Source organism: Podarcis gaigeae (genome assembly GCF_964106915.1).
Source record: "Podarcis gaigeae genome assembly, chromosome: 3".
In the NCBI taxonomy this organism is placed as follows: domain Eukaryota; kingdom Metazoa; phylum Chordata; class Lepidosauria; order Squamata; family Lacertidae; genus Podarcis; species Podarcis gaigeae.
In genome coordinates, this window is record NC_139680.1 from 3,489,495 (window position 1) to 3,504,800 (window position 15,306).

Genomic DNA, 15,306 nt, shown 5'->3' on the forward strand with positions numbered 1-15,306 from the left:
CTGAGAAAGGGGGAAGGGAGAGCTGGAAGACTCACTTCTTTGCATGTGGATTGAAGATTAAGGTATAATTATGATAGAGGGATATCTACATATAATTCTGTGTTTTATTATGATTGTTACTATTTTTTCTTCTCTTTTTCTATGTTCTTGTTCTTCTCTCTCCTCTGTTTCTTTAATAATAATCTGGGGGGGGGGGGAATGGCAGGGGGTGGGATTCCCCTTGGTTTACATACCACAACATATGCTAAATAAATAGCTGGTGTTGTCTAAGCTACCCACAAACTTTGTGAAAATAAATCAGGATGAACACCTGAATAAACAGGTTGTCTGGAAGCAACCCTACAGCCTTTCCATTGCCCCATGCATTTATTTTGACTATTAACCAAGATACACAATTACACAAAGAGCAGGATATCAGGTTTATTAACAGTCATGAACAGAAGTCACATTCATTGCTGTTTATATATAAAGCCAGGCAGAAAATGCAGTTGCCCATAAACTGAAGAAAAAAATACTATAAGAGTTACATTTTAATTAAGATATTGGGGGAAATGGTCAGAGAACAAGGGGTGATAAAAATAATTCGGTAAGAACTGCTAAGAAACAAAAAGTTGCATCTACTCACTAACAAGAAATGAAAGGAGATTATGAATTGGGGAAAGGGGGGTGCAACTAGTATTGCATTTTCTTTATAAACATTCAGACTGTTCAATAGATACTCTGTACGTTTCACTGGGGCTAGTTCTCTGTTGTAAAGGCCGTTCTGGAGACTTGGCTCTGAGTTTTAACAGGCCAGGGTCTAGACTAAGGAGAGGATGGATGTTATTCTGATCAAATGATGTAGATGTCCCAGGCAAAGCAGCTTCTTGAAAGTGCAAGTCCTTCTTAGTAAATTTATTTTTTACTATGCTGCACAGCACACTGATCACCACTACAAGAGCACAGATGAAAAAAACAGTGGTACCTACAAGAATCTCGGTATAGCGGAACAAGGAGCTAATGCCTGCAAGACAAATAAAACTGCTTTGTTGAACTCGTTCTTTCCCGAATGCTTTTTGCGCACAAAATTGCCTTCCACATTCAAAAGAGATCAGCCAACACGTCGTAGAACAAGTCAAGGATTCTAGGAGACCAACATTCACATTTCATGCTCCTCCACACTCAGGACAGGAGTTAACTATCTTAGGGTGCAGACACAACATTTTTAGAACATAGTAAGGCTGAATTTGGAAGTTCTCCTGCCACACGGAGTGCAAACATAACTTGCCCTCTTCTGGAAAATACAGCCCTGCTTTCTGCAGCCATTATGCACAGTTTGAGTTTCTTTGTTTAAAAGCAAATCTGGGATCAAGCCCCCTGTCCATCAACACCCATAGGCTACTAAACATCACTTCCTTACACTGCTTAGGGCAGTTTTGCAACTATCAAAATGTTTTGCTGTTTCTTTCTTTTTCTTTTTTTATAAGGTCAAGGAAGAACATATAACAGAACATAATGCACATCACACCTGAAACAAAAGGAAGACAGCTCACACCAAATGTGAAGCTAAATGCAGGACTGAAGGCTGAATCAGCATAAGGCTTGCTGGCACACATGCCTGAATATCTGTCTGTCATGCAAATTGTTAAGGCTAAGCTCACACTATTGAAGAACTCACCGTGACTGCTTTTTAAACACTGTGTCCACCTTCATCCATATATTCTCAGGTGATATGAACAGAAGCATAACTACATCAAAGACTTTCAGGAGCCACAGTACAGCTAAAAAGGCATAATCTTACTCTGACAGTTTAAGAGGTTGCTACGGTAAACTGGCAGGTTGAATTTCCAATGCAAATAGCATACTTCTTCTAAGATGGACAATTATTTCAAACTCACCTTCTGTCTGATTCTACAAGATTTACTGTTCATAAGGGGGAAAAAACCCCTGCTGTAGGATGAGCCCAGTCTTGTGCCAGCTGGCTGGGGTTTAAGAAGAGGAATATACTTCCACAAACAAAGAGAACATCTTCCAGATTAAGATGTGCACCCAACTGATATCCCATAGAATGGGAAGGGACACCTTCTAATGGTCCACTGTGTCTCTGTTTTATCTTGTGATAAGCATTTATATTTTAGTTTTAACATTTTAATGCAAACTGCTGTTATGTTAAGCAGCATAACATTTACTATTCTTACTAATTCTTTTTATTCTTATCCTTAAGTATTCTCATTCTAATTCCCAATACTAAATAAATAAATCCCAAAGCAGATTTATAAATACATACCTGTCTGTGGATTATGAAAGCACAGGGTTCCTGAATTTTTTGGAGAATGATCCTCATAACCTTCTTTACATTGACATATATATGTACCATATCCATTGCGACAGATTGCCTTGTCACCACATAGCTCAATCCCAGAGCTGCATTCATTCACATCTGGCAGGTAGAGAGAGAATAAAATTGGTCTGCAGTAACATGGTTATAAACTTTGAATAGCATGTTTTCAGACTACCAGTCATATAAGCCACAGCTAACCAATTAAGTAGAATTTAGTATGCACTGGAAGCTGTCTTACTGCCACTTATGTCTCCCATGGATTGGCAGAATAAACACCAAGACAACAGTCCTAAGTCACATAGGTGCAGGAAGAAACAAGAAGAAAAAGATGTTACACAATCCCAGCTAAACAGATATAAACTTGAAACAACTGATACAAACAATTCTGAAAACAGAGGACAAGTCAAAATAATAAAAATATAAATGAAAATGTTGGGGTATTCAATGCTATGGCATTCCATATGTATGGAATAAAATAGATTTTCCTTAAACGTTGGCTTTTCCTGATGTTAAGGATTAGTCTTTGCATGCACAAAGCTTTTATTAGCCAGCTACCTTTTTACATATGAGCATTGCATGCAGTATTTGAAGTATTATAGCTGATTAATTTCCCATCTTCTCCTTTTCTTCACCTCTTTCAGTAGACATTTTAAAAAATTCCCTCCCACTTTTCCTGTAGCATTCATTCTATGGTACCCCACCCCACGCCCAGCTCTTTCACTCACAATGATCACTTCATGGTTATGCAAGTCACAAGCACTTCCTCACAGGTGGAAGCACTGCACAACCTCCATTATGGCTGCACCAGAAATCCTGCTCAAGCATGTACTTTGCATGTGGCGCACCAGAATGTCAACAAAATTGGCTGAAATGTCAAGGGTGGATGATCTTCACCACCACTAGCTTTTTAACTTGACAACACTAAAGCTCCATCTGCACTATACACCTAAAAGCATTGTTATATCACATTAAACTGTCATGGCTTCTCCAAAAGAATCCTGGGAACTGTAATTTGTTGTAAGAAGACCCCTATTCCCCTCACAGAGCTAAAATTCTCAGAATTCCCTGGAAAGGATTGGCTGTTGCTGTTATGGCGTGAAGGCAGCCATAAACAGATTTGCCCAGCACACTTCCGACCAGACTCTTAGCAGAGCTGAAATACAGTCTGCAGCTAAGCGTGAGGAAATTGGCCCTGAGTCTTGATTGATGAGACAGATTACTTTGTTGCCTGTCATTAAACTTAACAGTTGCTATTTACAGAAACTACTGCGGATCCCCGCAGCAGATCTGCTTGCATCTTCTCAGCAGATCAAAACCGAACCTCTCTCTTAGTCACTCTCACATAATGCGCTGCGCGTGCCCATGACTTCACTGTCTTATCTTTGCACCAGTGTAAACAATCCAGCTTCACAACCAGAGTTTCATCTTACATGCAGAAACTCAGGAAGACAGTTTTCTGAAAACGAATGACCAGTACCCCCAACAAAATCATGCTGAGAATTGTAGCTCTGTGAGGAGAAATAGGGGTCTCCTAGCAATTCTTAGCACCCTTAACAAACTGCAGTCCCCAGGAATGCCATAACTTCTTAAAGTGGTATGATACTGCTTTAAATGCACAGTGCAGCTGGGTCATGGACACTGAGGGGATAACCCATAGTCTTCATGTACATGGTTTCAACAATGACTTGCTTTGGAGCAGGACCTGTCATTGTAAAATAAAGTGCTAGAAGCCAAAGGCGAATGTGCTTCAAACTCCATGAGGGGAAGGCAGATGGAGAAACAAGATGATTTGGAGAGAAGCAACTTTTGGGAAGAAGAGTTTGGATTTGATATCCTGCTTTATCACGACCCGAAGGAGTCTCAAAGCAGTTAACAGTCTCCTTTCCCTTCCTCCCCCACAACAAACACTCTGTGAGGTGAGTGGGGCTGAGAGACTTCAAAGAAGTGTGACTGGCCCAAGGTCACCCAGCAGCTGCAGGTGGAGGAGCGGGGAAGCGAACCCGGTTCACCAGATTACGAGTCCACCGCTCTCACCACTACACCACACTGGCTCTCAGTGGGAAAGAGTTACACATGCCACCTAATGGCTTCCCTACTCCAAATTTTCCTCTCTTGAAGAGAAAAGCAAGTATTAGGCTTTTGTTGTATGCTGTAGAGTTATGTGGGTCAAACTGCATGCAATAGCTGGCTTGCATACTTCAACTGATACCAACTAGAATGAAGTTTCAGTTCCATTTGATGCCATGTAATCAACTTCTAAATTGATTTAGGAGACAGTGACACAATGTTAAGGTGTAATTCAACATCACACTATTACAATCGTTCTGTCTGCAAAAGCACTTTTGCTTGCATGATGGAACAATAACCCTCTGTTTGCTTTTCTGGGGGATCTCCTGACCCCCCAAGCCTATTTGGGAGAAGCCCTCTTGTGCTGGTGAAAGACCTTGTGCTGGCTCTCATTAAAGTTTAATCCAGCCCTATGTGATCAGCTTAATTGTTCTGTGGATTAAAGGGCTATTCTTTCCTCCTGCCTTCACTGATGCAAAAATTGCAAGCCCAGAATTTTATTCACTGAATGATTAAAGTTTATTTTTTAGCTAGTGATAGGAAGATGTGTGGAATTTTTCCGCCTTATTCCCTCATCCCGGACCTCCCCATCTCTATCTAACTTGTTATTTTATACCACCCATAAATAGTGTAACAGTTTTTACACACCTCTCACCACAACTGTCTGAACCTTGCCAACTTCCACAGATGTTCCACCAAGGTCTTCCAGTTGCAAATGCAATAAGTGAGATATATTCTTTTCTTCTGGTGTTAGATGGAGCCAGAACATGAATATCAGGTTCGGACCATTTTGTCTACATATAAAAATTAGTATAAAAATTATTAATTTCAAATGAGTGAGTACATTAACACTTCCCTTCTCTAGTAGCTGAGCACATATAATAAAGGTATTATCTCAGCTTGGGAATAAGAAGACGGAAGGCAAGTTGCAGGTTTACTACAGAGAAGGAAGGAAGAAGGGTTGGAAATAATATTGTTGGTTTTTCCTCATTAAGTGCAACTGATAAAGAATAGCACGCAAATTCAGGGTGCTTTAAACCAAGTTTGTTACCATTTTAGGGCAAGCTATAGCGTAGTTGACATACCTATCAGTTTCAGTTTCTTCTTTCCTTATAATTTCCTTTAACTTGACTTCCTTGACTTTGATTGAGAGGAGTTTCACTTTCTCTTGCACCTGAAAAAAAAGCAGCCCAACTGTGGGTTTATATTACAGATAACCAATGGTTAAATCAATGGCAAGAGAAACAAAGGTGCTGATAGCATAATTAATATCCTGTTAAAAATAACAACAAAAGCCTCACCCAAGTATGGTGGACCTCAGTTTTTCCTACTATGGGACAACTACGCAAATATATGTAATATAAAAATAGTATTTTGTTTTTATAACTTTACTTCCAAGTGTTTCAATTGCACCTATAATAAATATGTATTATATATCTATTATATCTCTTCAATAGGTTTCCACTCTTCTTTCCCTTCTTCTAACTCACAAAATTCTTATTCCATTTCTTAATATTAATATCTCTTAGTCACTCTGAATCTCTTTCACAAAAACTCTTATTATTCCAAAAATAGTGAATGCTCACATTTCCCCAAAGATGTCTATTTCCTTGGGTGCCTTCTGGTGATTCTGTGTGCTTCCATTTTATTTGTCACAAAAAGGTGAAAATCCAACCTTTCTGCTGTCTTTAATTTGTCTGAATACCCATGTTTAACTAACTGTGCACTTTGAAAATATATTAAACTCATTTTGTGGAACTGACATGATACCAGCATCAACATGACATGCCACAGGCGAGGTGTGCCCCCACCTCAAAAATAAAGAACTAAAATTGAGGACTTGTAGCTCTTCTATTAAAAGGACTGACATATAGCATTACAAAAACAATCGGCATTACCATACAACCAGTGCCATTTGTTTTCTTACCTGACTCTTAATAGAGTCTATGAGAGCTTTTTCCACCTCACTTCCAATGGGAGAGCTCCATCCTTTGTTTTCTATACCAAAACTTATTTCAAACAGAAGATCTGCAGAAGGCCCAAAGATTGCCGAAGTACAGTGAGGATACAGAAAATAGCAGAGCAATTCCTACAGCTTGCCACCGTATTTAAAGCTAACAGCCCCCTAAGCCAGTGTGGTCTAGCGGTTAAGATGTCAGACTAGGACGTGGGCTACCAGGGTTCAAATCCACACCCAGCCATGAAGCTCATTGGGTGACCTTAGGCCAGTCACAGTCTCTCAGATGGACCTACCTTACAGGGTTGTGGTGGGAATTAAAGGAGAAGGAGAAGCATGTATATCACCTTGAGCTCCTTGGAGGAAAAGGTGAGATATAAATGCAGTAAATAAATAAGCACAAAGGAAAGTGTTCCCTGCACCCAGGCGGCCTACTTGCAGCATGAGTATCATTGGTTTAACAGTCAGTGATGTATCAGGTCACCCAACGATTTAAAGGATCTACATTGTCTCCCAGAGCTGACCTTTAAAGCCCCAAACAGCCTTGGCCCAGTAAACACAAAGGAGTGTCTCCACCCCCATTCTTCAGTCTGGACACAGAGGTCCAGCTCCAAAGGCCTTCTGGCAGAAGTGAAGCTACAGGGAACCAGGCAGAGGGCCTTCTTGGTAGTGGTACCCTCCTTGTGGAATGCCCTCCCATGAGATGTCAAGGAGATAAATAACTACACAACTTTGCAAAGACATCTGAAGGCAGCCCTGTATAGGGAAGTTCTTAATGTTTGATGTTTTGTTATGTTATTATATCTGTTGGAAGCCGCCCAGAGTGGCTGGGGCAACCCAGTCACATGGGTGGGATACAAATAATAAAATTATTATTATTAATTATTATTAAACTACACTGGGAAAGCAAGTTTTTAAAAAGTTCTTCCAGCCTTGAGGAAGGGGATATGGAAACGTTACCTCCAGGATTGTGCTCAGATTCCAGTACAAAATTATTGTCATGGGGCTTCAAAACAGAATCCTTCTCTATGGAAGAAAGACAATGGAAAAATATCAATCTAGTATCCGGAGCATGAGAGTTCTAGTGCAACGCCCATAAAAACCATCAAGTCAGAACTGTATCTGACTCACATGTACAGTACATACAGTTTATTGTAAAATAATCCCCCCACCCTAGCGCCATATGCAATATGTGGAATGAAAATACACTTTATGCTTGCACACATGTTGTTTATATGCACAAGTAAAACATTTTTCACTGAACACAAGACACTTGACAGCCTTCAGAGAATTGTGGCATAGTCTTTTGTGGACTAGAATATCAGTCGGTAGGCGAATATAGACACAAACACAAAGAAAGAGAGAGAGAGAAAACATAGTTGTCGTTTTGTCAAACAGTAGGGTTCCATTATCAATCAATCAATCAATCAATCAATCAATCAACCAACAAAATAAAAACAATTAAATGCAAACAGTACAGAGTGACAATTCTGCAAAGGAAGAGCAGTGACCATTCATAATAAAAGTGACTGGCCAGTACTGAACGAGTGGGGGAAATTCAATGTGTGAAGCAGCTCGGATTTAGAGTGACAATTTTGTTTCGTTTGCCAACAGTTACTTATTCCCCCTCCTATATCAAATACTAGAAAAAGCTGAAAACCACACACTGCTCAATGGAGTTAAGCCAGATTTCTGAAACACGCAGGCTAGCAAGGATTTCTTCTGTAATTTCCCCAATTAGCTCCATGCATTTACCAGCCTCAGTTGATAGATAAGCAGTTTAGAGGTAACAAGACTTACCATAGGAATTATTCTCTGCTTTCAATGAAGTTTTATGACTTGACACCTGAGCAGAAGGTGAGTAGGGAGGATTTGGGTTTGTACACTTCTTTTGCAGTCGCTCTGCGTTTCTGGTTACTGGATTGTTGGGAGGCGAAGTAGAAACTGCCTCTACTTGGGTACCTTTTGAGTTCTTTGAGGGAACAGCCTGGAAATTTGTAGCTGTAGTGGTTGTGGGGCCCAAGAGTTTCCTATTAAGCATCTTTAGAGAAGGAGCAGGAAGCACATTAGGGTACCCTACAGTGGTCAGATAGGTTTTTGGCTTGGTTGTAGGAATGCTTGGCATTTCTGTAGTGAGCTGCTCTGCTCCACGAGAGTCATTTTTTTCTACAGCAGAAGTCACTGCTATGTACTTATCACTGTTGCCATTCTCTTCTCCAAAGGCGTGATTGTTCCTCTCCTCTCCTGTATATACTTCCTGCAGTTCCAAGTGTTGAAATTCCATTTCATCCATGATTTTCCTGGAGAACTCAGAATTAGTCAGCAGTGAGTGAGGAACCTGTTCTTGCTTCTTCTCTGGGATACTTTTAGGAGGTGAAAGTGGAGTTCTCTGATCTTCCATGAACATTTGTGGAAAAGTAGTGCCACTCAAGGCAGATGTTCCTAATATTGTTCTCCCAGTATTGCTCATGTACGCTGGCTTCCAGCGTGTGGTTCTGTGCCCACTATTTTGAAGATTGACAGATTCAGTGACAGTTCCATGACCTTTCATTGCCACCGATTTTGTCATCATTCTGACCTTTTGGGACACACGTAGTGTGGCTGAAGAGGCAATTGGCTTGTACATAATTGCTTTGTCTTCATTCTCAATACTGCTTGATTCTAAGACTAGAGTTTTCTTGAAGTTGCTGGAAGAGGTTTCATTCCCATTCCCAATGTCATCAACAGTTGGCTTAGCGACATGTATCCTCTTTATATCAAGAGGTTTCAAGGTAACTTTTTTGTTTGTTTTCAAGAGAGAAACCGTAGGCTGCAGGAATGATTCTAAGCTTGTAGCCTTGCTATTCCCCCACCACCTCTCTTTACTAGTCGCAGGAAGCCCATTTTCGCTGCTAAGCTTTCTGCTGGTGTTTACAAAATCCAAAATATGCTGTGAGTGCATTATAAAAGACTTGGGAGAAAGTCCAGCACTGCTGTTAGATTTCACAACTGGCCTTTCACCACCAGTAAAAGTTTCATAATCTTCAAATACATAATACCGTCCTTTAAAATATTTATGACTATGGTTGTGAGAAGACATTGTTGACAAAAACACTATATGGACAGCCACAGCCTGTGCAGCAAACACCAAAGTACCATGGTTTCTGCATGCATAAGTTACTTTGCTTTCAACACTTGATAAGACTCCTTGGAATATGAGCTTATCCTGATTTTCTTCACATTGTGAAATCCCTTCAAATCCTTCTATGTAAATCAAGATGTGCTTGTGAGGACCAGCCCAGATAGTCCAGTTGCACCAGCTGTTGCCTGGCATCCTGCTCAGATCTGGAGGAGAGAAAGTTCCAGCATCACCCTCCAAGACAGCATGGCAACTTGTTACAGGAAGATACACCAGCAGCCAAGGGAATCCCAATTCTGTAGGTGGAAGATGAAAGAAGGTGCACAATCACCATCACTTTGGGCTCATCCACACGTCCGCTTGTTCGGAGCCTAGAAAGCATGGGGCCAAGGGGGTTTCTGCTTGTCCTATGCTTTCTTGGCACAGGTCTGAGTGGTTTTGCCTTTGTCCCACCATTTTCCTCCTGAAAACCTGCTCTTTCAAGCTAATCAGAATAGATGGCAATTTGCGAAAAAACCAATTGCCATTTGTTCCAATTCAGCACTAAACTGCAGGTTTCTTCAGGGGTTAGTGGCAGAACAAATGGAAGTTTGGAGGATCCATTTATTGAGCACGATTGGTTTATTGCAGGCATAGGCAAACTCCGGCCCTCCAGATGTTTTGAGACTACAATTTCCATCATCCCTGACCACTGGAATTGTAGTTCCAAAACATTTGGAGGGCCAGAGTTTGCCTATGCCTGGTTTATTGCATTAGAAGAACGACAATAAAATTGCTAGCACATTTGCAAAGCTAAGTAGGGACTGGCCTGGTTTCTTGGCCTTTATTCAATGCTTTGAGCATCTGGAAGCACTTCATACATTGTATTAGTTATGCTTATGGCACTATGGCCAGGCAGTTTGGTGTTCTACCTGTTTTGCAGTATTGCTCACAGGCCAACTATAGGCCTACAATAGACAAAGAGAGACAGCATAAAAGATCTGCTCAGACAAGCTCCCCTTGCCCCCCAACACCCCCCCCCCCCAGAAGCAGACTGCTGATGTTGACAGATCTCTGGTTGGGGAACAAGTGGAAGCCTGCCTGAGTTTAGGCAACTTCAAAATAATGCTGACTCTGGACACACCTTGCAAGGTAACACAACTGCTGAACAGTTGGCTTGCCATTTGCCAGTTTTCAAGGCAAGAGAAAACATTTCTGAAGATTTATCACAGGGCCACTTCACACATCCTTTCCAGAGATAAAACAACTCCACATCATCCAGGGTTAAGAATGAAGCTGAAAAATCATTTTATTTTACTTCTTGGTATATACGTGCAGTTGGCATGTATGTCAAAAGCTGACAGCACTTGCTCCTTGGTGCTGACTGGAGGCCACTGTTGTGGTTGTGACAGTATGGAAAACACCACACTAATCTTCTGACAACAACCAGTCAATCATTGTGCCACTTGGACAAAATCTGCTGAAGAAAATGTTGGAAGTTTGTATTTCCTATCCCATTTGCTGTAAGCTATCAAGAGCACAAATACAACTATCTGAGAACTATAGGTAGTCAATCAGGGTTATATGTTTCAGAAATAACGGCCTCCATCTTCTTGCACCTGAGCCATCACATCCAGTAATGGAATTTGCTTTGCTTGACTTCTTCTTATGGCTCTGTTTGCAGCTTCAAGGCGCCGAACCCAACACCTCCCTCCCAAGGGCTCCCAACACAGAGAGATTCCAGGGATGTGGTGCTACAGCCCCTCCAGTTCCTCAGTTAATCTGAGTCTTCTCATTGCTCAGCTGCAAAGTTCATAACCTACGTAGCTGAGCCTGAAACATTGGCTTGAGGAAAACTGGCAAAGAATAAATCAAATCACAGAATCCCACTGGTGGTCATCTGAGGGGCATGAAAATACCAGATCTGCAAAATTCAAAGAACACCCTAAAGCTGGAATAGGAGAGGCAGCTGTTTCTGCCATGGGAGTAATGTGATCCTTTAGAAATAAACATAATGTAAATACTGCCCTGTGGGCACTTGTGCATTTAAAGTGTGAGGGATACAAAACAAACACACCACCTATCCTTCCCAGATTTAAAACAGGGCCTGAAATTTCCTCTAGCCTTCTCCCTCTTTGTTTTAGCAGAGCCCAACCCAAGGGCTTAGTCAGGAAGAACAGCAGCAGCAGAAATCCGTTGCTCGCAGGCTCCTTGGCCAGCAGCAGCCCCTCTCCCCATCCTGGAAGGAAGACAACTAGCCTCTAGGGATTACATTACCATTTGAATCATCCCTTTGCACCCCCCCTCCAAAGTACACAAATCCCAACAATACTTGTGCACAGTACAAAATTGCTGTCAAACCCATGAATGAATCACCTTGCTCCTTCACCATCAGTTTTAAAGCTCACCTGATTTTGACTCCTGGGATCCATTAAGACTTGTGTCGGCCTAAAAAGAAAACCAAGGGATTTACTCTTATTATTATGCAAGTATAGCACGGATACAAGCGCTTTCCCCTACACACAGTCATTCCAGGGCTCACTGCTTATTAAGTGCCAAAATCCCATTAACTCCGGGAAGTGCAGAGTTTACAGAGGAAATGGTGCGTTTATTTAACATATGTGGCTATTTCTATCAGAGGTACATGGGATATAAATGGAAGAATGAGGCACTTACATGAAGCCCTCTTGGGGCAAGATGTGTTTGGACTCTTAGGACAACACCAATACTCACCCATTCATCATGTTTTCCTACATCAAAGTTTGGCGTCGGGAAACCCCTGGAAGCTTGATTAGCAGTTTCCTTCCCTAATGAGCAAGAGCAAAGCAAAAGAAGAAATAATGCCCGGGGAAAAAGCAACTTCATCATAAAGTTTTACCAAGCCCCTCCATTAAATATCTCCACAGTTGCTCCTTTCCTAAACCATTCAGTGTCTGCTGCAGCTGCTTCACTCGCTCTCTCTTAGGGAACCCTGCTGCTGGAATCTCTCTCACTTTTCAAGGCCAGCCAATTCTCCCTCCACTCAAAGGCACTCTATTATCCAATCAGATTACAAGGTGCCAAGTAGCACTAATTAAACAGTTGAGGGCTCACTTGCTTGAGAGGATGTTTGCATGTTTACTTGGAAGTAAGTTTCACTTTGCTTAATAAGCCAAGCCCCCAAGAAATAAGTTTGCAGACGGACATAAAAACAAATGAGGGTAGACGGCATTTGCTAGCTGTGGACTGCGCTCTCTAAGTTGTTGTAAAACATGCCTTTGAATTTGATAATAAAGATTGTTCCTATTTATACCACTCCCAGAGAGGTTCATGAGGCACCTGCGCTGTATTCTTTTTAAAGGTAAAGGTAGAGGTACCCCTGACCATTAGGTCCAGTTGCAGACGACTCTGGGGTTGCACGCTCATCTCGCTCTGTAGGCCGAGGGAGCCGGCATTTGTCGCAGACGGCTTCCGGGTCATGTGGCCAGCATGGTGAACCAGAGCAGCGCATGGAAATGCCGTTTACCTTCCCACCTATTTATCTACTTGCACTTGACGTGCTTTCGAACTAGGTTGGCGGGAGCTGGGACCGAGCAACGGGAGCTCAACCCATCGCGGGGATTTGAACCACCGACCTTCTGATCAGCAAGCCCGGAGGAGGGGCTTTTAATAGATTTTGTAGGGCTTCCTAAAGTTTTAAACTCCTACCTATTGCTCTTATTGATTCATTTCTCATGTGATGTGTTTTATATTGCTTTATATTATCTATATTAACCATTTTTATGTACATGATGCCTCAAAGTGAACTTCAGTCATGGGGTGGCATGGAAATATTGTTAATAAATAAAATACATGTTTATTCAGGAAATAAATACTTCCCTAAAGAAAATCCAATGGAGTTAAATGACATTCCCAATGACTACATAGTATTAGACTTAATATGAATTTGAAGTCAAATAATAGAATAATGTATGACACACATACCATAAAGGACCAAGGCCAATAAACCTAAGATTTCCCAAACCCATGTTGGTAAGTTTCAGCACAGCACTTACAACAGCCCCACCTTTTAAATGGTGCATTATTGGCACCAAAAAAGCTTTGAAAGGATATACAGTAAAGCTGGTCCTCTAGCTCCCTCTGGTGGCCATGTGTTGTTTTAGCACCAAAGATAGCCGATCGCTGAGTGGGCAAAGCACCATCGGCTGCAGCACAGATGACATTTCCCAAGAAATCAGTATGCTCCCTACTTAAACATTAAATGAGAATATTATTTTCATGCTGCTGTGTGACTTCCTACCAAATTATATATCTGTCAAGTGTATTAACACTTTTTTAAAAAACTGGTTAATTGTGTTTCAATGCATCTATTATTTCCTAACCAGAAATGCAACTTGCAATATAGTACAGCTTAGTAGCTGACTGATCAAGATTGTATTCTTACAGCATTTAGTGGGGCAGACTTTTCTTGGCAGAAGAAGGCACAGGGAAAGTTTTGTATGCCTAGTATCTCTCTTCATGCAAGCAGTAACAGTAGGAAAGCCTATTGAATTCAATGGGGCCTGCTCCCAGGTAAGTGGGGTTCAGAATGCAGCCTAGGCTAGCTGAACCCACATTCCACTGAAAACAATGGGGAAAGTTAGTCATGACTTAAGTGCCAGTTCAGCTTATAGTATGGAATGTCATAAAACTCCTGGCAACTTTAATGAAATATCCTTAGGCTCCAATCTAATGTACTTACCTGGGAGCAAGCCCCACTGAACACAATGGGTCTTACTTCCGAGTAAACGTGCATAGGCTCAGGCTATGAGTTGACCACAAGCTTAAATACCAAAGCAGCTCTCTATGTTGCTTGGCCCCGTGTTGCTGTTCAGAGATGGCACATGGAAGACACGCATGCCGCATATATCATGCACAAAGGTTGGAAATGAAAGTCTCAGCTCAGCCGCCTATAGGGCTATGGGCTCCTCACAACCTCTCAGCCTGAGCTCAGACAGCTGATGCAAATATAGAGTCTTGGATCTATGGGCAGAAGCTTCTCCTGTTCATGGAGCAAACGCCAGGTGATAGAAGAAAAGGGATGTCTTGTCCTCTGAAAAGTGCCACTGAGGTGATAAGAATACTTTAACTGATCCCAATCCTGTGGCTTCAGTAGTTGCCTCCTGGGTCTCACCTACATTCATAAAGACAAAGTGCTTTATATGTGTTACAACACTGTGACACCAGATGGCGCTGTGGAGCCCTGTCTTTCGCCAACCAAATTTCCCTGTATGAGGTTTACAACGCATTTAACTGAATTGCCTTTTTGATGTGTCTAGGTCCAGCCCTGCACTGAAATTAAGCAAGCAAAGCTTTTCTTTTTTTCCTGTCATGGACATGAAATGATGAAGAAAATTTCCAGCTGCTAAATTTTCTATGCGTCAGGCTACTGTTGAAGGCACAGACTGAAGACAGGAGGAAAACTAGCAGCCATATCCAGAGTTGCAGGTTGGAATTTGGCAGCATTGTCTTCATTGCTGATGCTGTGCTCTAGAACATACAAAGTAATAAAAATGAGACTAATACCTATCTCTGTTAGCTGGGATTAGGAAGGGTGGCTTCCCAGAAAAAGTGAGCCGAGGCCCCTCCTCTTTTAGAAGCCAGGCACCCTGCTCACTTGGCCCCAGAGACAGGCCTGGATTAGGAAAAGTGAAACTGCTTTGAAGTTTTATAAAGCCATACACATTTCCCCCCTGAAGTAGGAGAGCAAAGTATCTGATCCCCAACTTTGGCTCTAACCCTGCAAATATTTGTAGAGTACCTTCTGAGGTCAAAGAGGTATCTAGACACAAACAGCTAAAAAAGCTTTGAACAGTGGTCTTACTCTGTGAAGACAGCTTTGAACCG

The 15,306-nt window shown here is 41.7% G+C and overlaps 1 protein-coding gene across 2 annotated transcripts; it reads right to left on the minus strand.

Moving 5' to 3' along the window:
• Window positions 1-412: 412 nt before the first annotated feature.
• LOC310840358 (uncharacterized protein) lies at window positions 413-14,958 on the minus strand. Of its 2 annotated transcripts, none has more exons than XM_083730172.1 (10): window positions 14,594-14,958; window positions 12,175-12,248; window positions 11,850-11,889; window positions 8,145-9,758; window positions 7,305-7,370; window positions 6,315-6,415; window positions 5,473-5,561; window positions 5,036-5,181; window positions 2,267-2,419; window positions 413-1,003 (listed from the first exon to the last, which is right to left on the minus strand). In XM_083730172.1, exons 1-10 carry the CDS (start codon window positions 14,706-14,708, stop codon window positions 690-692), a joined length of 2,712 nt encoding a protein of 903 aa, XP_083586298.1. In that variant the 5' UTR covers window positions 14,709-14,958; the 3' UTR covers window positions 413-689. The 2 variants fall into 2 exon arrangements, with proteins under 2 accessions (XP_083586298.1, XP_083586299.1); XM_083730173.1 differs by lacking the exon at window positions 14,594-14,958 and adding an exon at window positions 10,586-10,921 and having other exon boundaries at window positions 12,175-12,250.
• Between the last annotated feature and the right edge of the window lie 348 nt (window positions 14,959-15,306).